Genomic DNA, 27,517 nt, shown 5'->3' on the forward strand with positions numbered 1-27,517 from the left:
CACTAAGGTGGTAAACAAGCATACAACCCATCTGATGGTAAGCGGTTACCGTAGCCTATAAATGCTTGCAATACCAGGAGCACAGGACATATTTAGTATCTTATTTTGTACTCCATACTTACCTCTAGCTATCCTCACATTTAAAAATAAGTATTTAAAAATATACGTTCACCATAACAGTAACAGGCCAGAGACGATTTGGACTACTCTATCGGGGATTATAATCGTGACCATATATTTTTAATTTTATGACTATATCATAATCTTTAAAAATTAAATAAAACACATTAAGAATAAAATCATACTTATGCTTAAAACTGTTTATTCAACTATCGTTATGTTTTTATTTTTACACTTCATTTAATAATAATTACATTGAAAATAATACAGGCATTAATCCACACTTTGTACGAACTAATACCACTTCAATAATTTACAATAACTTGACTATATTATCTATATAAAACTCAGTCACAAACGGGGGGTAAATGCTATGCAGTTCTTAAATAACTAATGTTACAATTAATTGGTAGTATAATATTAATTGTTCCATTACTATGTAACAAGTAGTGTATTTATATGAAATACATAATATTTAAAATGTATATTTATGTAACCTATGGAAAAATACTTTAAGAATGTAAAATAATACTTAACTATTAACAATATAAAATATAAATAAAAAAGATAAAATAAGATTAAAGTAGACATTTCCTAATGTGCGCAAAAGTATAAATAAGTAAATAAAGTACTCACACTGGAAAGACAAAATTCATTTTATTTATTTATTTTATTTCTTTGTTATTCGCATTATGCACTTTTTATTTGATATGTGTCCAATACAGTATCATCAAAAGTCCATCCGAGAAAATTATTTTAAATATTCAAAACGTTCAATGACCCAGTATATTTTTAGCACAATAGTTTATTTTTAAAATCCCTTTTGTAGAACTTCATAACGAACAAATTTAATTATAAAAGCTATGCTGTGCTGACATACAGAAAAAAAAATTACAAAAAATTCTAGGCGAAAATTTAAAGTGTCCCATATTAACTCGATAACGGAACGCGCCATGCTAGTATGAATAAAAAATTGTTAAATCATAGCAAAGATATTAATTAATAAATTTTCACAAATGAGTATTTTTTGATGAATTTTAATATTTCATATATGAAAATTCTATTTGTATTTTCCTTTTAAAATACTATTTTTAACCCAAAAAAAAAAACATTTTCTTCATTTCTTTCAAACTTATGAAATTTATTGTTATATAATAGTACATACGCCGTGCGGTCCCGGCATAGAAAAGTCTATCCATTTCTTTCCCATGGATGTCGTAAGAGGTGACAAAGAGATATTAATGGACGACGGATGATCAGCAGCATCCATCTTAAAACATCACCAAAAGCCAAACTGCGTTCAACCCGCCCATCGTGACAACTACTAGCAAAACCCCCCAATGGTAAAACGGGAGGCCTATGTTCAAAAGCGGACAAACGACGGCTGATATGATGATGATGTTGAATAGTGCATAATCATTCAGAGTACAGATAAAAAACATTACTATTTTGATAAATAAAATAAAAATAAAATATATAATCTGTATTACTAAGTTAACAGATAATAAATTGCTAGTGAAGTTACAACCAATCAAAAATTTTATATCAACAAGAAAAATACCAAAATAATCTTGTAGATTATTATTATTTTTATTATATTATTATTGCAAAATATCTGGAGATGTCGGAGATATTGTATTTAAAGATCCTTTTTCTTTACTGTAATCATTTATATCAGCTTTAATCCCGTTAGTTTGGAAACTAATCAATCCCCGTACTTAAAATGTGAATAAAACATGAATAAATATTTACAATATAGTATGACTCACGATAGTTAATATTTATTGTTATTCTAATATTATTATTCATTATCTTTTTTCGGTTGAAATTATAAATAGTTAAATATTACTGTTCTTATTAAATGCTGGAATAAACATACAAGCAGACACACAGACAAAAAGTTCCAAAAATCATTGTTTTGGCTTCTATTGGTCTTCTTAAGATCTCTGATAATTATTTTTCTTATGTATCTTTCATGAACAAAGGTTTATGTACTAATATATAATATTTATAATAAATAATAGACTAGTTTGTCAGTTTTTATATATAAATATATCAATTTTAAAATACCATTGTAATGCTAAAATTATAATTTTTCTTTTACAACACAGGGGGCAAACGAACATTCGGCTCACCTGTTGGTAAGTGACTACCGCCGCCCATGATCACCCACAATACCAACGGCATTGTAGGTGTGCTGCCGGCCTTTTAAAAAGGAATATGCTTTTTTCTTGAAGGTAATGATATCGTTAAATATGAAATTAATATATTATATCACTAATTTTGGCATCTCATCAATACAATATAAATCATAAAACTTTGTGATATTTGTATAACTCAAACAAGTAATTCATTTACATATAAAAAATAATAACTTGTATAATGAACAAGGAAAACTATCAAAAATGAATATCTAGATTATTTAAAAAATATTAATAAAAAGGGCATTATTTGATATAATATGTACAGACCACAATAATATTTTTTTAAGATTTTTGCGATATTTTTTTAAATATTTAATTGATTTGAATACACAAAATATTGTGTATTGATATACGTAACAACACATTAATTACAAATATATGCAAAATAACATTTTCTCGTTAATACATATTTTATCAGTCTGTATATTAAAACAGGATGTCATTTTATTTGTTTTACAAAACACTAATACATTCTACACAGAATTACTCAGAATATGACAAGAACTGACGTTTACATCAATGATTCTATTGAATACTTTATATAACTAATCTATTGATTAAAAACTTGGATACATACTAAAAAAATAATCATAATGCAATTAATGTAATACCTATCTCACCTATACACTGATATAAAAAAAAATCCTTAATTAGTCGAAATAAAACATAACATATATTCATTAAAACCTAATATACCTATGTACTTTATCAGCGTTAGCCAGCTACCATTTTTATCATTAACTATTTAGTTACAAGTATGTACCAAATTAAAAGAATTGTACACTTTCCATTACTCACCTGTAGGACTTTCTATTTCTCTTTGATTTTTTTTTGTAAGGATTGCACTCTTTATCCTTCTAGACATAGAATGAAATACATTAAAATAATAATAAATATGATTACATATTTTAAATTATAATATATTTAAATAATGTATTTTAGGTCACATAAAAATGTCACTCAATAAAAATATTACAAATAATGATAATATTTTTGTAATTGTTTACGAGTATACTTGCATTCGGGTATTATTTTATTAGAAGTACAGAAACTACAAGAAAATCAAGATTTTCTGTAGTCATTTGGTATAAAATCAATTTAATATGTCACTAGTTCATTTTCGTTAATAATTATTTAGTAATATATGGTTTAAGATTATATGTAGATAACTTGATATAATTTTATATTCGCAAAAAGATTAAAAAAAAACTCGGAATTATTTTTCCTAAGATATTTATATCAATTTAATATAAAAGATTACTTAAAATTCTTTATTTTTGTAAGATGCAAGGGCGGAGAATTTCCCTAAAATAGTATTCAATGTTTATTTTTTTTCTATCAATATTCTGTATATACATATTATAAAAGACACTTAAACTAACTTGTCTATGTTTTCCATAGTAAATTTACTACTACCAAACAATATTTTATGGTATTTATTTGTTGTCTTTAAGTTTCAAGAATTTGCATTATTACCATCAATATCATTTAAATTATAATTTACAGAAGAAATAGTATTATTCTTTGTTAAAACAAATCTTTAACATACAAAAAATCTTTTAATTTGTCAAAGAGGTAATATTTAAATAATAATAATAATATTTTACATAGGCGTCAATCTTTCAGGCTCTTTTTCTTCTTTAACAGTGTAAACCGATCGTCGAATGGCTCCTCCTTCACATCTAGTATTAGAAACGTGATTCAAAACTTCCGGCAATGATTCTCCTTCTGAGGTCATCATTGTTTCATCTGTAAAATTTCCACTTTCATCTCGTCAAGACCGGTGTAAAAATTCTGGTGTCAAGACCTTTTGTGTGGTTGTTTTCAAAATCTTCTCGTGGTGTTTAAGTCGATGTACAATTTCATCGTGAAGTACGTTAAAGCACATAGCAGTCAGAGCCAATCCAGTCATGATATAGATAGAGCAAAACCAAACTGTGCCAGAGGAAGCACCATTTTTCTGCGTTGCACCGGGAGCTAAGTGACCAAAACCAATAGTACTAAGACTCATGAAGCAAAAATATACGCCATCGATGGGACTCCAACCTTCCAGTTGGTATAGTACGAGAGCACCAAAAAATATGTAAGTAAAAATAGCAGCGAGACATAAAGAAACTGGAGCAAGGATTGAAAAACCGCGCAATGAAACTTTTGAATCTGTGTCAGTGCAGCTCATCGAATCACAATCTCTTAGAAAACTTAAGCTTTGAGTTTTGTCTTTTATCGAATTTGTACTGACGCTGTGTGCTTGAGACGCTGATATTATCGTGCCTGAAGGTGACCGCACATAATAAGGCTCTTGAAGGTGTAAAGTTTGGTTTCTGTAATCATCATGTCTTCTTACTTTCTCTTTTCGTTCCTTGCTTGCCATAGTCCTTTCGTCGAGGCAACAATATCCACATTTTGTACAGAGACAGCAACATAATGCTCGACTAAATACACTCCGAGCCAGTCTTGATAGTAAAGCTCCAACTACTGATAGATAAAGGAGAGTTAATGGAATGCCTATAACGGCGTATCCAATTGTTACAGCCTTTCCTAATGCTGTTTTAGGGGCTACACTTCCATAACCTGCAACATATTCATAATAATTAAATTATGTAATAAAAACAAAAGCAATTTAATAAATTTATTTCATTTCATTTCATTTCATTTCATATCATTTCATTTCATTTCATTTCATTTCATTTCATAAAAATAACAAAAAAATACATGACAATAATAAAATATATTACGTACCTATAGTTGTCAAAACTGTCAAAGAGTACAGAAATGCCTTGGCAAAATTCCAATCATAGTCATCAATTACCAAAGCTGGGGCTGATTCCAAAGCCCTGGCACCTCCATACTGCGCAGACACATCAGCTGCGACTCTTGCTACTAACTTTTCTTGAAACCTAGCTATTTCTTGAGCAGCTAATCTTGTCCAATTTTCTTTATACAGAATGTTTAAGGACACTGTTATTTCCCAAATACTTTCAACTGTCTGTGACCTTAACTCAGCGCTGGCTTGTGTTATAGTACCATTAATTTTAGATAATGGTACCTTTTGGCTATCGCCAGCCTGATAAGAAGTAGTTGCTAATGTTTTTTGGTGTATTTTTGAAGCATTTCCCTCAATGGCTAGAAAAATAAAAGCTCCCAATAAAGTATATGCTAGAAGAAGGACGAATATTCCAAGATTAGTAACACATCCAGCAACAAGAGTTTTCTTTTTGCTCTTTTTAGTTTTAATACAGAAACAACAGGTGGTGACGACATCATCGTCAGGTCTATACTCGGTTTTTCCATTTTTCTTATATTTTCCGTTTACATGATTCTTCTTCTTATTTTTATCCATTTTCGATTTCATAAATTTTTAATTTTACAAAACATTTTTCCAAGAGATTTACGAACTCTTGTCTTTTGAAGTATTCTCGATAGGAGTCATCTGTAAAAGAGAAAACATGTAATTATATGAGTACACTCGTATATTTAAAAATATCTATAAAGACTTTAGGTAACAATAAAGGAAATTCCTCTTTTACTTTGTGTGCATAATTCAAAGCTCAGCAGACCATTTAAAGTGACTGTACCAGTGAAAGGCGTGTCGATAAAAAAAGAAAAAAGTAAGGAAGATAACAAAGCTATGTATTAGCATACTTATAGTACTTTAATGACACAACTTTATCATAAAAAACATTTTACATTATGATATTATTATCTAAAAATATAATATTTCACGAAATTCCCAAATAATAATATTAACTATTTAATTATGCATAAAATTACATATAATGTAAAGTACCATCTGCAATAAATAATTAATAATTGTAATTTTAAACTAAATTATATACATAATTTAAATTTTAGGAATAATATGTTAATTCGATATTTATTTCATATATATAAAATATTGGTCAGACGTTCATTTTGTATACATATTTTATTACAATAAATAACAACCGTTTATTTTAAACAAATTTCATTAAATATTTAACATCACTATTGTTATGAATATCATTTTATAATGTAGCTCATTTACTGTATATATATTTTTAATAAGCATGAAAAGATGTATTTACAGTAAACAAATGTATTGGCCGCCGTATGGCCCCACCGCCGTATGGCCCCAGCATAGAATGGGCCACCACTTCCTTTCTCGTAGATGTCATAAGAGGCGACTAAGGGAACTTAACAGTTATGGAATGGATAGCAGCGTCCCTCTTAAAACATTACCAATGCCAACCTATCAGCCAAGCATGGCAACTACTGGACCCCCTCCCCCTCCCAATTAAGGGGAGTCTATGTACAGCAGTGGACAATTAACGGCTGATATGGTAAATATATTGGGGCTAATTAATCGCATTGCATGATTTATCTCTTTCTCGAGGTATAAATACGTAAGTGTAAAGATATGTATTTTTATTTTATGAATATACATATGATATATATATATATATATATATATATATATATATATATATATATATATATATATATATATATATATATATATATATATACATTATGTTTGTATACTAATATATAAAACATTTTATTATTAAAACTGCCATCGAGTATCTCTATACGTCCTAAAAGTTGACTAGTAGAGAATGTCTACAGCATAAAGTCCGCCTTTTGTACCACATTTTATTGGTCAATAAAGTTGTTGTCTGCCCACCCTAATGGTAGACAGGCATGACAGAAATATATGTATATATGTATAAAGTTTAAATAAATAAAGAAAACAATGATATCTCACTGTGAGTTACATTAGGAAGCTAACAACCTTCTCATTTGCAACTACATAATAAGAGCTTTCGTCGTTATGGAACATTAAACAAAAACACTAATTACTTCCTAGTACAATATCCATTATATGCAACCTACAGTCTTCGAAGTTCTAAATAGTTCGTAGTTTAAATTATAACTACATAACTGACCATTATATGTAGCATTTGCACTGCAGTACTACGTATCTACCTAACATACGAATTTGATATGTAAATAGAATGATAACTTTAAGTAACTGTTTATAAAAAGAAAAGTGAATGCTCAATTCGTCACGAAATTTTGTACATATTTAAATTTAAATAATTTTTATTCAAATCTACGTGTTTGTAACACTTTACAATCTTTTTTTTTTTATCTACTGTAGGGTTCCGATGGTTATTATCTGTTGAGAAGAGCCCGCATACATAGACATATTAGGGAGACAAGGAAAAAACATAGATTATTTCTTACCTAGTCACAGATAGTATGTGAACTATAAATAGGTATTTATAGGAATTGACCAATGCATACGGAAGCTTCATGCAATAAGATTTTTACTAAGCTCTCAAATAATGACAATATATATTTCAAAATATGAAAAAAGTGCATAATATTTATTGAAATAAACTATGTCTATTAAAAAATAGAATATTATAAATACGAATATTTAGAAAAAAAAGATGAAATTATCTGTCTATATCATTACATATACAAAAAGTCGAGAATAATCTGTTTTAAAATGCAAGCGTAGCAAATACTGCAATGTTTTAAGTATACATTCGGTGAAGTTACATAACTCACTTTTTGTTTTACCTTGACAAAAGACTTATATTATGAGCTTTATTCAAACAATTAGTAATATAATTATCGATCTGGTTTTTTAAGCAAATTAACCTATTATAATCGAGGAGAGGGAGACATTGTACAAAAGTCGTTTGCTTGGGTACCTCTGTCCCATTCGTGTTTCTACCGTGAAGCAGTTGTGTTTGCATGGCTGTGTTTCGGTTTGAAGGGTGGGATATGGCGTGAATTTACAGGGTACAGAGGAATAACATCTGAGTCCTCAGGAATGTCAACGCATTGGGGGTATCATGGGTGAAACAGTATACTCTGTTATGTCCATGGTACTACTCCTGTCTATAGGCGACGGTTACTACTTTCCATCAGGTGGGTCGTCAGCTTGTTTGCCATTCTGAGTTGTATAAAAAAAAAAAAAAAAAAATTAATTATAATCTGACAATATTGTCAATATTATTGTTTCGCGTCAATAGCTACTTCAAAAGAACACTATAATTTTTTTGCCAATGGTGAATTATATAACATTGTCGATTACATAATTGATTATTAGATTATATAATCAAACTATCGAATAATACACGATACTGAAAGATTATTAAACAACACTACAACAGAGAGTGTAATAGATATGGTAGATAGACGGTGTAGATGTCGCCACTTGTGAACTAGTTGCAATAGCAGCGGTTTACTGGTAGTATTTGTGGTCGGATCGAGTGCGTTCGATATGTCGACAATGAACTACACCAGTATCTATAAGTACCGATTTAAATACAACCAATTTTATTTTATTTAGTATTACTATGAATGAAATTTTTGAATATACTATGCTGAGTAAGAGAGTAAAAAACTTGAGTATTTGTACAAATAAAGTGACTGCTCAGAGTATCTGCAAGCTGAAGTGTCAATGAACTGGAGATAGAACTCGAGCAACCGATAACAATAGGAAAGAAAGGTTCTAAAGTAACAGCCCCGTGAAAGCAAGCGTAGTTTGAGGCGAACCCCACGAGACAGAGTAACGATCTTTTTGACATTGTATGAAGGATACCTCTATCCAACAGTGGACGATAGATAGATTGTAATAAAGATCACAATGTTTGGAAAACACCATTAACGAATCAAATTAATGCGAGTGATATTGGTATAACCTTGCCATGCTGTAATCATATTCTGATATGATCTGCGAAATGTGAACATGTCGAATATTATGTTCTCCACAACGATAACCAAAGCAAATGGCGCCACCTCATTACTAGTAATGCTATAATGTAATAATCGACAAAAATATTAAGAATTACTATATCTAGTACTGCCGTGATAAATTGAACCACCCCTTCCTTTCCCGTGGGTGTCGTAAAAGGCGACTAAGAGACTTAATGGTCAAAGGATGGACAGCAGCGAATCTTTTAAAATATCACCAAAGCTAATTGCGGTCGCTAATCCGCCTGCAAATCGTCCACTGCCAAACATAGTTTCCCTCATAAGGAGATTTTGCCAGTAGTCGCCACGCTTGGTAGGCAGGTTGGCATCCACAGTTTGGTATTTGGATATTATTTATTAATTAAGGAAATTATTAGAGAGAATTATTATTAAGAGGGACGCTGCTGCCCAACCCTCCACCATAAGCTCCCTCAGTCGCCTCTTATGACACCCACGGGAAAGGAAGGGGTGGCCTATTCTATTCCGGGACCCACACAGCTAAGATTACATATTTAAAGAGCACTTATTATATATAAAATTAATGGCGTAAAAGCAAATTTTATGATGCGAATTCTCTTATACAAAGTATCAATTATCGGTTTCATCTTTGCGTTAATGTACCGGAAATGATGTGGCGTGCTACTGTGGCGCGGATAACGTCATAACGGCCAAACTTGAACAATTTATTTACAATTTACAAACTTTAATCGTTCCCTGATTAAATAAATTTACTCTTACAATTAAAATTCATGTCTTCGTATTGATTTTAAATGGCTTCTTGGTGTAAATATAAATATTTTGCAAATCCTATATGCTTTACTATATGTATTATTAATATTGTAAACGTAACAGTAAGTTTGCCTATTGATTTGTTTATCGCCACTTGATGACTCAAGGGGTTAATCAATCGACGTTAAATATTAGTATTCACGTAGTATTAGGGGAGAAAAAAGGATATAGACAACTCTTATTTTATTCTGGTCAATTAAGATCATTCGATGACGCGAATAAAGTCACGGGTAAAACCTAGCAATATTTTTTTTTATACCACGAAGGTAGCAAACATGCATAAAACCCGTCTGATGGTAAACGGTTACTGTAGCTTATGGTTGGCTGCAACACTAGGAGTGTCACGTGCACGTTGCCGGCCCTGAAGAAACCTTAATATACCCTTTTTGAAAAACCCCATATTGTAGTCTCTAGGGAAATATAACTAAGATTGGTTTTGTATTTGTTTGTTATCTCTTGGGCATTACCCGCTCCACCAATCATCATAAAATTTAATAAATCCATAGTATTTGGTATAAACAAGGACACAGGCTACCTTTAACTGGGTCAACCAAAATATTTTGTATAGACAAAGTCGTATATAAAAATTAGTTTAGAAATACGATGTAGGTACCAATTATATATAACATAGCCTTCCACAGTCCCAAGTTACAAGAAGTTGGAATCGTTTTTACCTAGTGGCGCAAACTAATCGCAAAGTTCCACAGATTCGGCAACCTTCGGTATCTGTTGGTAGTGACATTGTGCAAATTAGTTGTATGATTGATTAACTTATAATATCACCATTGGGAAAACTAGTATTAGAACACTTTATACATTATACAGAGTGTGGCGTAAATTATACATGATATTACTTTAAACTCTGACGATAGGGCACGGTAATTAACGATATGAAATTTAATTCAAGTTAATAAAGAACGATACAAATATTTTTTATGCAATTTAGAACGGCAAACAAAGTGACAGTCCACTTGATGGAAAGTGACAAACATCGCTCATAGTGATAGAATGAATGAATATTTTGCATTTTTTTTACTTTATTTGAATTATAAGAAATAAATATATAGGAAATAAACAAGACAATTAATAAATATAACGAAACAATTGTATAAGTAAATAGAAATAGAAGAAAGAAGTAGTAATGACTGAATAAATGAAATTTATTGTCAAAAAATGTAATACAATAAGGTGACATGGTAATATTATAAAAGTTCGTTTTACACATTTTGTCATTAGCGACATGCAACAGTCATTATAAAGATATGGCAAAAGATTTTTTTGTAATAAAATTAATTCTCTATAAACAAGAACAACACCAAGGATATCACAGAACTATGACACCATTAATATCCTTCATGCGTAATATTCCTGAGAATTAGAGTGTTTATTTCCGTACTAAGGGTGGGTAATATACAGTGATATATATATATATATATATATATATATATATATATATATAGTGATCTATATACTTACAATATCTATATATTTTTGTGTAATATTCCTTTTTATATGTTATTGTACTCATGCTTTCCTGGGTGAGCGTATTGAAAGACTGTGAGGCTCACCCAGTGGATGTAATAAATAAATAAATATGGGCCCAATATGGATATATAAAATATCAATTATCATAATATCGAAAAGAATATGAATGTGTGATGAGTATATTGGTACGGTATCTATATTACCTATCCCTATTCTATACCCTATAATTTTACTGTCATATCGCTTCTAACCAAAACACGCACAACAGCTTCACACTAGAAACACAAATGGGACATAGTTACCAAAGCAAACGTGTTTCGTACAAAGTCTCTCTATTTATAATTATAATAAACAAATAATTAGATTTTTACTAGATGATTTGCAATTTATATAATATACAAAATGAAAATACATCATACACTATTACAGGGAAATTAACTGTAAATATATATTATATGTCCTGAAACATCTAAGATGGTTATTAGACATCTTTAATAATGTCTTGATGCGAAAAAACCATTAAGGTCATATAATATACGTCATATCTGACTAAATCCCATGGTTTTACCTACGTAAATACATAAATTATCCTATGTACTAAGTTATGTCTTAACCTGCTTGAGTACCAAATTTTATTTGAATCCATTCAATATTTTTGGCTTCAAAGAAGAATAAACATCCAGCCACCCATCTTTACAAACTTTCTTATTTATATTATTTATAGAATATTATAATTAACTCAATAAATTAGCTATGTCCTATATTTGTTGTGTAGGAAGTTTTTTTTTTTTAATACCTGTTACATGCAAATAAAATAAATAACATTTAGTAAGATTAGAAATAAAAAAACATTTCCAAGCTGTGAAACACGAAAAAGTTTACACATAAAATTATACAAAGTTGTATTACAGTCGGTTTATGACTTTTATAACAGTAAGTATAAAAGCATTTACGAGGAAATTCACACTAGAAGACATCAAACAACGTTTCTAAATATGGACAGAGCGTATAGAAAAATAAAGGAATACTTTTATACTTTGCAATTTCTCGTACCTGCTACTGGAGTGATACATCCATTTCACTTATATATTTTTTTTGTTTCTAAGATTTTAAAATGATTAAATACTTTAATAACGAGTTTTTATCTTCATATATTATTATTAACGTGTGGTCCCGGCATAGAACAGGCCACCCCTGTCTTTCTTGTGGGTGTCGTAAGAGTCGACTAAGGGAGGGTGAGGGATGGACGGCAGCGTCACTCTTAAAACATTTCTAAAGCCTAACCAAGGTTGCCAACCCGCCTGCCAAGCGTGGCAATTACTGGTTAAACCCCCCAAGGAGGAGGCTTATATTCAGCAATGGGCAGTTAAAGGCTGATATATTGATGATGATGATATTATTATTATACCAATTTGCTAAATAATAATCGCTATTAAGTAAATTAAATTAAAAAATAATTTTGCAGTTTCAGCAACTTTTCACTCTGGTCCGTTTGCCGTACGAAATAAATGAAAAAGTAACATATAGATTTAATACTGAATCAAGTTTTTTTTTTATTATTTATATAATAGATAAGTGTAAAATCTAGTTATTGTATAAAATCATCCGTCATTCTTTCTGTCAATTAATAATTTATTACTTTTATTAATGGCAGTATAAAAATATATATCTATACCAGTATATATATGCTTCTATATATATCCATGCTATCTATTTTTTTTATTTATTTATTATTACGAGAATTCAGAATTACAGAAGATATGTTATATTAGCGTTCAGAAATCACGTAGGTTTATATTAATGCTAAATATATTAAGACTACTTGCAGACGTATATATAAATGCAGTTATAAAGGTGTATCTTATATAGAAATCAACATAATATTTCAGCTTCTACCTTAATATTCAGTAAACGTATGTAGATACCTTCAAAGTTACGAGTGCGAAACCCACAAATTCGACGCCGATAGAAAATAACAATTCTCATAATACCCACCTACTAAAATTTTATTATCAAATTCTGAATTTATGCTCACAGATCTCAGTTGGTATCCGTTTGCGCTACGGTTACCAGATGTCGCACATTTTTGGTATAGTCCCTACATTCCGAACTTTACACAAAACTCCAATTAAGAAAATCGAACATTATTCATTAGGTGGGTTACGTTCACTTTGAGGAAACATTTCCACGTTTAAATTTTTTTATGACACTAGTAACGGCAAATAAGTAGCCGTTTAACCTAATGGAAAGTGCTAATAGTTATTTTGATATTTAAAAAATTAATCAACTACTTGTAAGTTATAAAAATCTATACTTGTCTTAAAATCAAAGCAGGTTTTACTTTTATTTTTAACTAGCGACCCGCCCCGGCTTCGCATGGGTGCAATGCCGCACCGCTATGCCCCTGCATTTTAAATCTGTAATATCTTCAGAAATAACCATTTAAATTACATGCTGTAAAGGGCCATATTGATCTATATTAAATAGACAATCTAATTAAGGTACCTAATTGGATAAAAATTAATGGTGTATTGCTTAAAATCACATCATAAATAAGCCATTTTTTCCCGTAAAATGTAAAAGCTAAAAAATGGTTATTGTGGTTATCCTTAAGAGATAGACATATACCATCGCGGATTTTTTTGTTGACCTTTTTAAGGTGTACAATACTGTAGTACAATATTTTGATTTATTTTGTTGGGTTTAGCCAGCGTTTGCAATGTAAGCGCAAAAAATGTTTTTATTTACGACATCACATTAGAAACCTCTAAATGTATAGTACCTGTAATATAAATCTTCCTCTTGAATCGCTCTATCTATTAAAAAAACTGCTTTAAAATCCCTTGTGTAGTTTTAAAGATTTAAGCATATATAGGGGCGGACAGACGGCAACAACGCCTTTGTTTTGTACTATGTAGTGATGATGTTAAAAGCTTGGTATTTACATATCAAAGACTTTTTAATTTATTATCGTTCGTTTTACGGTCACTTATTTCTTACTCATTTCTCCTACCTATCACATGTTTCATCTTTTCTATTTTCACTTACTTTTTCCACTATTATTATTCCTAAATTCTCCTACATTTTTCACTATTAAGTATTTCGATTCCTTATTATATTTATTCTCTCTTTCTATTTCTCTTTTATAATTTTTCTACTTTTTTATGCTTTTTTGTACGTTATATTTTATCTTTTTGGTGTAACTTAGCTGCTTGATATTTTTATACTTAACTGCTAATTTTTATTACTGTTATATATACCCTGTTTTTAATCTAATTTTCATATACGTATAAACATAATAATTTCTCTATTTTAAATTTATATATCCTAATCTCCACCTTAGATTTAATTTACAAACCATATAATACATTTAAAAGGCCGAATTTTCTAATTCCATATTTCAATCTTCCTGAAATATTCCCCTTTATGGCAACCCTGTTCCGTACGCAGGGTAATGAAATAAGTCATTTAAATTGGAATAGAGATTTCAATGGTGGAACATTAGGCGTTTGGGGGTGGCTAAAACGTGGTAATATTGGATTATATCACTGATTTATGCAAAATCTTTATCGAAGATGACACTTGGAATTGAATTTCCGTATCGTCACATTACTTTGGTTAAAATGATTGCAGTGCCGAAGTATTTTTCCATCTTCCGTACCTTTATTAGAAAATTCACAAACGGCTCTTCGACTTCAGTAACCTGACTTCATTTTATAAATTATAAGGACCATATATCATGACATTTTTTTAAAATAAGATAGCAATCCAATGAATTGTTTATACTATTCTCGGTTTTGAGTACTATATTCATCATTATAATTTAAGCCTCCCTTTATTATTACATTTTCAATTATTAATATGGTCTCCATAGGCATATTTAAGAGAATAGATGGGGGGCGAAGTGGGGCCGTGCCAATCGCGGAAGTTTTAACTATGAACAAAGACATCTCTAAGAGTATATATAAGTCTCTTTTAAGGGGCAAATCCTCCTCTTTCGTCTAAAAGAATCCTAAATATGCTATTTGTGGTCTTCTTTTAAGCGATAAAAAATAGGTTTATTGTTTTGCTTAATTTTTTCAAGGAAGGTCCTTAATTCGATTATATACAAATATTTATTTTTCTATATAAAAAAAACTATTTACAGTTGATTAAGTGATAGAGTGGAACAAAAGTACCCATGCAAACAATATATTTTTTTAATTTTAATTCAAGATACGAGTACACTATATACTTTTAAATAATAAATTCAAGAACGCTAAGTAGTTTCTACTATAAGACATCCAAACGAATGGCAGTCTAAGTGCCAAGCCCGATCGGATTATTGGATTCTGCACTTTAAAAGACACCTCAAAGATACAAAGATATAGGAAAAGTAATTCATTGATCAGTCTTGACCTGACATAGAATGGGCCACACTTTCTTGTCCCGTGGATGTCGTAAGAGGAGAATAAGGAAATTTTATGATCGAAGAATGGGCGGCAGCGTCTCTATTTAAACATCACCAAAAGTCTAATTGCGGTTGCCAAATTTGTAGTCTTTGTGTGAAAGAGTAACACACATCCATTCATTTATCCATCCATCCATATCATTACAAACTTTCACATTTATTAAATTAATAGGATTTGTAACGATAATTTTATATTTTACATACAAGCCTCTATATTTCTTTTAATTTGCTAAAACAAGCTAACAGTATATACGGAATTAATAAAAAGTAAAAAAAAAATCAGGAAATTACTCTCGGATGAGCCAAAAATAAAAAGGTTGAGCAAATAAAAAAATATTCGTAACAGATCATAATTATTATTCTATACTAGTCGTCATAATTATAATGAATTACAATTTTAAAATATTGTTTAGTTAAACTAATAATAATAATAAAAACCTTTTTATACATTAAACAATGCCATCTAGTCCCACACTAAGCAGAGCTTGTGTGGGTACTAAATAATCGATACAAAAACTCACATCTTACATTTAGTTTTAAAACGCCCAGACCAATACAAACAGAATTGGTAAAGAATCAAACCCACGACCCTATATTTATCTAAGACCGCGTATATATAGATAATGAACATACTGTACTCTGGAAAATAACAGACTAGATAATTCAAGAGCCAGTCGAGTACCCAATCTTTACGAAAAGGTGCGTCAGAAAACACAATGGACTTTGCGACTTGAATACATAATAGGACAGGTTTCGTATGCATTTTGCATGTACAGGCAAAACAGAAACATGTGTACATATTCCTAGTTAAGTTTATTGTATAAACTTATAAACATGTGCATGTAGATTTGAAAATGTTTTATAAATGTCTAATATTCTACTAATCATCATCATCATCATATAAGCCTTTAAGTATCCAAGTTGAATATAAGCCTTCCCCTTGTGGGGGTTTGTCAATGCAATTAGGCTTTGAAGATGTTTTATGGGAGATGCTGCTGCCCATCCCTCGCTCTCCATAATCCCCTCTTACGACAACCAAGAGAAAGGAAAGGGTTTCTATTCTATGCCGAAATCACACAGCTATATTCTACTAATTCTCTTACCTATCCTTCAAAATATATTTAATTTCTTTCATCTAACTAACAATCTAGAATAAAAAATATACCACAGAGTTTAACATACATATGTATGTAAACTAAATTTAAATACACTAATATTTTTCATTATAATTCTGTATTATTATTATTATTATTATGTTATATAACGCAAATAAATAATTTTTATTATTTATTTGCACGCGTAATACCGCTAGTATTGCAGACGTTCATAGGGTACGGTAACCACTTACTATCAGGTAGGTCGTATGCTTGTTTGCCAACTCAGTGATATAAAAAAATTATAGTCATTCAAGTTTTTTCTCAAATAGTTCATTCAAATATAAATATCTATCATATGCTTTTTTTTAATATTTAAAAACTGTATTATGACTACTTAACCGTCTAAACTTTACACAATCTAAAGTGACAGGTGAAACCTAGTACTAGAGTAATTTATAGATCCCCAACTCTAATATTTGATATGACAACCTCCAGGGACTTAACATATTTTGTCTGAAAAACGATTGACGTATGACTTTATGAAATAAATATAAGCATTCAGTGTTGTTTTTGATCTTTAGGCAAACATACATTAGAAGCTTAAAATAAGCAGCTTAGTAATCACAAATATAGCATATACATAAAAAGCGAGTGTGCACAGGTACAATCTAAAATTAATAATTTGACTGTCTTTTATATTTAGGAAAGACGTCTTCATGAGCACTCATGATTCACTCCCAATTAGTTATACTTGCCCCCAAGTAGTTATACTTGCATGGCTCCTTCTGTTTGAACAGTGACCAAGTAGATGGCACTAAAATTACTGGGTATGAAGCATCTAGACTTTAGTTCTCAAGAATCATAAACATTACAGTTGTATTCTGTGATATGATTAAAATTGTCATCAGCTTGTTTATTTTTCAAAATTGTCTAAAAATTACACTAGTACACTAGTTCAACAAAAAATTGTTACATACTGTCTAAAATTTGAATACTAACCCCTTATTTTACATACACAATCAGGACTTAATTCGATGAAAAACCTTTGCAGGTAAATAGTACCTACATGCCTACATACTTATATTTAAAATTAATTTATTTTCACTGTTACACTGTTTTCTCACTTTTATTCAACTTGAGAATTTAGCATAAAAGAAAGAGACAGAACAGATCAATAACTAAAATAAGTTTACGCGAGGTTTGAAGTTTTTATTAATAAGGAGATTAATGAGTCTAATGTGGTAAGGACGTACCTATATAATACAATTTTATGCCAATTCTGGGATTAAATAAATAGTATATATAATCTATGTATATTTTCTACAATATATAATTCAGGGAGAAACGATATGCCGATTATCATTTGTTATTTCTCTATAGAAAGATATAATAGAATTTTGGATTTTAAGTCTGTAATACATTAAAAACAAGTTATTACCAAAAATCAAATAAAAAATACCAAAAAAAACTTTTAATTATTAAGAGCTTCCTATGTAGAAAACAGCTTAAAATTTTCTATATTATGTATTCTTTAACGTCTATAAATTAACCAATATTGTAGAAAATGTGTATATTTTCTATGAATTGTGATTTTCTAAATCGATTGTTTTTGCCACTGGCAAAAGTTCATTCTAATACAGGATGTTTGTTACAAAGTAAATTATAAAGTCCAAATTTAATAATGGAAAGATTCCGTGAAATATATTTTCCTATTCCAAGTAATTATTTATGTTATAATTATTTGTACTGTATTAAATTAAGTGCCAAAGATATAATATGGTTTTAACAAGGTTATTCGAAATCGTAGTTAAAAGATGTCTATTTAGGATGAGAACAGAGATCAATCTAGTCTCAAAGAGTCTTTTATCATCATCGTCGAATCAGCCATTAACTGTCCACTGCAGATCATAGGCCTTCCCCATAAAGGGGGGTTTGCCAGTACTTTCCACGCTTGGCAGGCGGGTTGGGAATCGCAGTTAGGCTTTAATTATATTTTAAGAGGGACGCTGCTGCTCATTTCTCTACCATTAAGTTCCTTTAGCCGCTTCTTACGATACCCACGGAAAAGAAAGGGGTGGCCTATTCTATTGCAGAACCACACGGCAAAAAGTCTTTGTTTGGTAAGAATCTATAATTAAAATAAGCAATACCTATTATTATATTAATAACAGATACGTGGGCGTAGGCTGTGCAAAATGGGAGTTTCAACGCTAAAACATCAAACATGCATTTTTGATGAACATCTATTTTAAATGAAACATCTCTATGCTTCCATTATTGCGCAAGTTATTTAATATATTTAACTTGGTGAAAATAGACAGATAAACAAAATTTCTAAAAATTATTGTCTTCACATGTATTGGTTTTATAATGCTCCTAATAATTTTTTTCTTAAGTATCTTCTATGTACAGAGAACGTCTAGTTTCAATTTTATTATATTATACATTATATATTCAGCTAAGTAAATTTTCGTCCTGAAAATATCATAAAGCTTTTAAATTTATTGCTGTTTAAAATAGGATGAAAATCTTTATTCTATTCATACAGCTGTACCGCAGCCCGCAGCATCCAATTTTCCCAGCACTCAACTATTGGGAGTGGAGGTAGGCTACTGTTGAAATAAATTGGGCCCTGTTCTAAACTAACATACACAGTTGTGTATTCGACAAGTTGCTGCATGTACATACTTTGACACTAATGGGAACGTGTATTTATATCTGCTCGTACAAGCAAACGCCCGTAGCACTATTTGAGTAGATATGGTATTAACACAGTCACAAGCTTATTTGTTAATACAAATGTATAATAAGGTATGTGTACATTTAAGTATGTTTCTAGATATATACATGAATAGTTTACTTGAATAAAAATATATTTATATATAAATATACATAATATTAATTATTCAATTTTAATGGTTTTTACAAACTACTACTATAAGGCCGACTTTTGTACCACTTCTCATTAAAATTTCCTACAGTTATTATTTTTATATATGGTGCAATGAAGTGTAAATTAATAATATAATTCCATCAAATTATACAACATAAATGTTGAAAAAAAAACGCCAACTCGTCTCACAACCTAGTTCTTCCACTATAAAAATATGTGAGATCTCATGTAAAACCATTTTTTATGCTACTGCGGTGGCAAACAAGAACACAGCCTATCTTATGGTAAGCAGTTACCGTAGCCTATAAACGCCTGCAATACCAGAGACATTACGTATGCGTTGTCGACCCTAATGAAACCTCTTTGCCCCTTTTTTGCTGTAGTTTCATCGAAAATTATTCACTTATTTTAGTTATAGAAACACCTATTCAACAACATTGTTATAAATTCTTATCTAATGAATTACCTATTATATTTATAGTGACTGTATCAATATTAGACATTTTTATTTTTGTAATAATTATAATAACGTGACAATTATACGGTAATATATTTTTCCAATAAAATACTTCATTCTTAATAACATAAAAAGCCATAACAGCCAGATCTTGATTATATTATAAAAGCTAAAAGTTTCTCTACGCATGTCCCCAACACAGATAAGAATGATCAGTTAGATCATCATGGCTTTGGCAAGTAACAGGTAATAAAGGTGTATAAAATTGCACCCCAAAATCATCAAAGTGTAAAGTGCAAATTTTTTTATATTTTCTTCGGGGTAATATCAGAAATCACGTCATTATCATCAGACACCAGACAGCATCGTTCCAATCCCCTGTCAAATATCTTTATTAAACTTTACTAAATTGTAGATAATTTTACTTACATTACGTATAGACAGGTTGTTCTTTTTTTTTTTTTTTGGAGAAATTTAAGTTAATTTAGTTTAATTAGTTTTTGGTAATATTAAAAAAAATTCTACGAGATTTTTTTTTTTTGTGATCTTATTAATGAATACTAAACTATTAATTATAGTAAAGTGAATATGTTTGTTATCTTTTGTCAACTTAAAGGCTTAATCAAATATAATGTAATTTGGCATACATGTAATATTCAAATAGAGAAGGAAGGTGAGTACTTTTCTCAATCACGTGAAGAAAATCTGTGACTTTCCTCATAGCTAATTATAATACCAATCGAATGCTAAAACGATTTGTAGCTAAACTATAATGATATTGATAATATAAATATATTGATAATTACTATACAATCACGAATATTTAAATCAAAATGAGAACAATAAAATTTATCTCCAGACACAATAATGTTTATATTTGTCTTTCATAGTGGATATTTAGTATTGCTCTCGATACAAAACCATGTTGTCAAGCAACTTTTCGAACAAAGTAAAGAATACAATATCACCTTTTACTGCTGCTTTGTAGACTATAGTAAGGCTTTCGACACCCTCGAACATGAGGCAATTTGGTATGCACTTAAAAATCAGGGTATTGATATTAAATACATCAGAATATTGAAGAACATATATGGAAACAGTAAAGCAAAAGTAAAGCTAGAAAAAGAAGGAAAGGAATTCAAAATAGAAAGGGGAGTAAGGCAGGGTGACCCCATATCACCTAAACTTTTCACTGCAGTATTAGAAGAGATCTTTCGTCAACTAAATTGGGATGAGTATGGACTATTAATGAACGGGGAATACCTGTCACATCTGAGATTCGCCGACGATTTAATTTTATTTTCCCCAACAAGAGACAATCTACAAGTAATGCTTAATGAATTAGATAAAGAAAGCCGAAAAGTAGGTTTGGTTATGAACAAAGAAAAAACAAAAATTATGACAAAACTATCTGCATCAACAACAAAAAAATTGAATATGTAGATGAGTATGTATATTTGGGTCAAATAATTTCACCAACAGACTTAACTACAAAGGAGATTGAAAAACGTATAGGAAATGCCTGGAAACGATTTTGGAGTCTAAAGGAAATACTTAAAAGCAAAATGACAAACACAGCCTTAAAAGGTAAACTATTTGAAACCTGTATTTTACCAGTTCTTACATATGGTTGCCAAACCTGGGCTCTTACCAAATCCCACTTTAAAAAACTACAAAATTGCCAGAATGCCATGGAAAGAAGTATGATGGGGATAAGATTATCAGACAGAATTAGAACTAGCACAATTAAAAAACACATAAAAACTAAAGATGTTACAGTCACAGTTAAAAAACTTAAATGGAAATGGGCAGGGCATACAATTAGAGGGAGAGATAAATGGAGTAAAAAGATAATGTTTTGGTACACGAAAGACAAAAAAAGGAGAAGAGGAAGACCACATAGAAGATGGGTAGATGACATTAGGGCTGAAGCAGGGTGTATTTGGACAAGAATTGCTAGTAATAGAGACCATTGGAGACAGTTGGAGGAGGCCTTTGCTAATAAGCAAACAGACAACAGCAATTAAATAATAAGTTGTTAATACGTTGTTTTTAAAAAAAAAAAATGTCTGAATAAAGGCTTATATTATTATAAATAGAGAAACCAATTCAATAGCCAATATAGAACTTAATAACCCTACATTCGTCCCGTTTTACAAGCGATTCAGTGGCCAAAATTAACCAATAACCTTTCATTAGACCCATAAAATGAACCCAGATAATACGTTTAGTTACTACTGCGTTATAAGACAACATTTACGACTATCAACTATGTGTACGTATGAATAAATAGCGCTATATGTATCAATAACGCCATCTAGCACCAAATTATGTAAGCAGACTTTATACTTTAGGTATGTACTAGATAGTTGGTTAGAACTAAAAACTTTTTGCAAATTCATAAAAATAGTACATAAAAACGCATATAAATACAATCAGACATACTTAGTATATTCTATATTATGCAGTATTATGTGAGAATTGAATCCACAACCATCACAATGGTAAAGTAGTTTGTTCAATTGTTACACAAAAATACATACATAAGTACCACCTGCAGTATGTACATAAATAATGTTTCAATTTTCTCTACAACTTTTTAATAAACGCTTTTTCCCTCAACTTTTGTTATCTTTTCCACAGAACTGTTTTCTTTCATTCTCGCGGGATTTTTCACGAGAAAAATAACCTATATTTAATTTCAATATGGAATCGATTTCTATTTTATTGTCATTGATACGATCCAAAATTACTTAGAAAATCTACTATTTATTTGCTATACAAAATCATAAATTACAAATTAATTTTTTAATATTATTATTACCACAACTGTATCTACTTGATCGGTATATATTGATCGCAAAGTATTAAGAATAGGCTATCTTTTCCCATCTGACACATTAATTTTCAAAACAATTGGTTGAGCCAATTACGCGCCAATGGCTACTAACAAACTCATTTTTGCATTTATAATATTATAGTAAAGATTATCATTTCAAAATTTATTTTGATATCACAGAGTTTAATATAAAAGATGTAATATTTTTGTTATTTACTTAAAACATCACCTAAGCCTAACTGCGGTTGCCAAATCGCCTGCTAAGCGTGGAACCTACTAGCAAAATCTTCTTTATGGCCTATGTTCAAAAGTAGATAATTAACTGATATAAAATAACCGTCTTAAATTATACTGATCATATTATATTTACCAGAAGATGATTGTACAAAAGTCGTCTACTTGAGTACCTCTGTCCCATTCGTGTTTTGCCGTGAATCAGTTGTGTTTGCATGGCTGTGTTTCGGTTTGAAGTGTGGAATATGACAATGAAATTACAGAGTACAGAGGCACAACAGCTTAGTCTTCAGGAATGCCAACACATGAAGGCTATCATGGGCGACACAGTGTATTGTGTTATATCCATGGTACTATTCATGTCTATAGGCGACAGTTACCACTTTCCATCAAGTGCACTGTCAGCTTATTTGCCATTCTAACTTGCATAAAAAAGAAAAAAAATTATAATGAGCCAAGAGTTACAAAATTTTAAGTTTTATTATTTAGTTTTATTCGATATAACTTTCCCTTAGAAGGGAAAATTACAAACATTAGCCCATAGCTAGAGTACTAAATTACTCCACAGGCACCTACCTTTTCAAGGTTGAGGTTTACCCAAAATTGTTTCAATATATTCAGTTGCCCTTAATTTTTAAATCTAATTTATAAACTGAATATATTTTGCTTCTGTATCGTAAAAATAGAATAACATTTTTAATTTACCTTATCTATTTTAAAAAGGTTTTAATCCTAGTATACGTATACACATACTATATATTACATAGCTCATATTTTATTTTTTTGTTTAAGTTAAAAATAAAATTAATATACTCGGCAAAATGACTACCTATCTCATTAGGGATTACAGTCAAAAGAAATTATAGAATATATATATTTATTTTATAAAATAAAAATAAATATGAATTTACGTAAGGACAACTAGCTAGTAAGCTAGAGTGTTATTTAAAAAAAAGTACCATCCTATAAAATGAACGCACATATTCCTGAATGCAGCTGTAACACTTTGAGTGGCAGTAAATTTGTTGCTCGTAAAATTGGTTCATTGCTAGTTTGTTCCATCTCTTTCTAAGTCCGCTAACATCATAGCCAACTATGTGAACAAAATGTATGATATTCAACAAAGTACATACAAATATAATATAATATTATTACTGAATACATATATATATATATATATATATATATATATATATATATATATATATATATATATATATATATATATATATATATATATATATATATATATATATATATATATATTAGGGTATGTACGTCTTAGTATGATGATAAATTTAGTTCTCTCCATACTAACTTAACAATGCGCAAATTTACGCGGAATGTCAAAAGTATTTTTATTTTTTCAACTCATATTTCTTTACAAAGAATGTTATACAAAATGGTTTAAAAAAAACGCCCTTAAAAATTTTTAATTATACAGATTTCTTTTTTGGAAATATAAATCTTAATATAATTTATTACTGTAATTAATATAGTTTTATTTTCTTAATACAGATTCCTCCTTTGATTGAAAATAGAATAATCAAATTATAATTAAAGAAGATAAAGTGCAACAAGAACAATCTAGTTCATAACCTCTTTTGAACCGCTTGAAAACATTTTGTGAGACTCAAGAAATTAAATTATATATCTACAAAACTATAACACTGGGCTTTATTAGAGCTCCATTACGAGAAAACAATAACACAAATATCGTTTCTACGGTAGCAATTTCAAAGAAATCGGAGACATTTAGGTATAATATATCTCGCTGCTGGATAGAGCACATTTTCTTGATACTATTGTTCCAGACGGGTCTAGTTTTGTTGCAAGCAATATTTATTCATTTATTTAAACTTCAATGCACAATTATAACTATATAATTGGTATAAATAAGTGCACATATGGCGGGCTTAACACCTAATTGCGTTTTCTACCAGTCAACCAAGAAGCAAGCAGAACATTAAGTAGGCGGTGAATTTATATATATATTCTTTATTGCACTTGTAAGTTACATATAAAATAATCTATTCTTATAATAATCTATTTACTACAAAATATCTATAAATATTGTTACTACATATTACATAGATCCGTTTATATATTACGAATAGTTAATATATTACTATATTTTTCTTTTTCATTTACTTTATCGTTGTGTAGGTCCCGGCATAGAATAGGTCACTCCTTCCTTTCCCGTGGGTGTCGTAAGAGGTAACTAAGGGAGCTTATGGTGGAGGAATGGGCAGTAGCGTTCTTCTAAAATCATCACCAAAAGCCGAACTGCGGTTGCCAACCCGCCTTCCAAGCATAGCAACTACTAGCAAACCTTCCTTATGGTCCCCCATAACGGCTAATACAACATTTATTGCTTTGATACTGTTAGGTAGTTGGATAGAATTATTTTTTAAATTCGTCAATATAAAAGCACTATAGCAGTAAGTGAAAACTTACTTTGTAGAAAATATATCACAAAGGGACATCAAGTTCTTTTTTATCTTTATTTATTTAGGGACTTTGTCCTTTTAGGCATATCAGTCCCATCGTACCTGGATCTCAAGTTACCAATTTACCGCACAGAATACTAGGCACAGACACTAAGTATCGGCACAGATAATATACCTAATACTATGCTATCGGTTATGGGCAATATGTAAACGTATGTTTTGGATTTCAATATATATCGTAAATATTTACCCTGATATTAGATTTAGATATAATATAGATTTAGGTTCATAGAAAATGCAGAAAAAGAAGTCATCACCTTTTTATCGACTGGTACTGATCCGGTATCTAAATAATAAATTATCTGATGTGATATCAATATATTTCATAATATCCTAGTAATATCTAATATAGAGATATCGAATCGAGTACAAATGAATGGAAATATCGGTAAGGATTTACCTAGACGGACTTATGTCGTCGAAATAAGCGACGTGCTGAACAGCTAAAAAGTAAGTAGGCTAAAAAGTACCTGTAACCGGCGAGCGTGTATGAAAAAAATTATAAATGAGTATGTATGTAAATATCATGTTACTCAATATATAGTTAGTCAGTATTAAGCCACTACAATTCTTGTTTTTAATATGACGTCTAATCTTCACCAAATTTGTATACGTGTAGACCAACATTGATGTAAATTCTTTTGATTTAAAATTAAATAATCAAAATCAACTATGTATACATGTGTATGTGTGACATGTATCGCCTACAACTACAGAAAACAAGATTCTATGGAAAAAATAATTGAAAAGCATATTTAAGTTTTGTTTATTATTTAATAAACAAATGTGTTTTCAACTATCAAGTGCATCTATCTTCACGCCAAATCCCTTTTCAAGATAGGCAGAGATTATCTAATGCCAAAAGCCTTTCTCTCTCTCTACTCCTATATATTCATCTTATTTCAATTACTTTCCAAGTGGTTTCATGTTATGTGTCGTATCCAGATACTAGAATACGCACACCGGTTTCGTACATGCCTGACTCAGATAAAAGACCTAATTTCAGCTATTAAATAACGTATAAACGAATCTTTTTAAATACGCAGTTAAAGTCAACTTTACAATTGAGATCGCATCTTCATCATCATTACAGCCATTCACAGCTAACTGCTAAACGTTTCAATAGAAATTAAATTGCCAAATATTTCAAAATAACTTCAAAGAGTTATTAATAAAGAAGTTTAAAATTGCCTTTCTTAATAATTCTCTATTAAACATTAATATAATTATCAAACTCAAAATCAGTAATAAAATTTATTTTTTAAGATATATATGTACTTTTAAATGAAAATTAAAGGGATAATACTCTCAAAATCCTCTAATCCATGTTGTCTGAATAGAAGGCTTATAACGATTAAGCATTTTGTGACGCACATTCTAACATATTAAAATTATAAATTTGAAAGATTTTTACTATTATTAGCACCTAAATTAATAAAACATACACGTATGGTTTGGCATGCAAAAGTACTTTTATTCTTTTTACACGAACAAAGTCGCAGACGCAGATAGTTTAAAATAAATAAATAAATACATTAATGACTGTAATCCCTTATAAGATAGTTAAAGGTAGTGCGGTTCCAGAGAAATTTTTTTACACTAACGTTCAGGCTATGGAATGAGCTCCCTGCCGAGGTTTCCCCTAGAGACCACAGTAAAGGATTCTCCAAAAACGGTATATTAAGGTTT

At 30.0% G+C, this 27,517-nt stretch overlaps 1 protein-coding gene across 1 annotated transcript in view; it reads right to left on the reverse strand.

The window, feature by feature from the left end:
* Positions 1 to 305: 305 nt before the first annotated feature.
* Positions 306 to 27,517, reverse strand: part of LOC113521145 (potassium channel subfamily K member 18-like) — a 32,311-nt gene continuing 5,099 nt past the window's right edge. Inside the window, exons 2-3 of the mRNA XM_052896057.1 lie at positions 5,064 to 5,754; positions 306 to 4,895 (exon numbers count right to left, since the gene is read on the reverse strand). Coding sequence (XP_052752017.1) covers positions 4,099 to 4,895; positions 5,064 to 5,676 — 1,410 coding nt within the window. The 5' untranslated portion in view covers positions 5,677 to 5,754 and the 3' untranslated portion in view covers positions 306 to 4,098. The remainder of the gene's footprint in view (positions 4,896 to 5,063; positions 5,755 to 27,517) is intronic.

This window comes from Galleria mellonella, unplaced genomic scaffold (assembly GCF_026898425.1).
Source record: "Galleria mellonella isolate WM207_F2 unplaced genomic scaffold, CSIRO_AGI_GalMel_v1 utg312, whole genome shotgun sequence".
Classification (NCBI taxonomy): domain Eukaryota; kingdom Metazoa; phylum Arthropoda; class Insecta; order Lepidoptera; family Pyralidae; genus Galleria; species Galleria mellonella.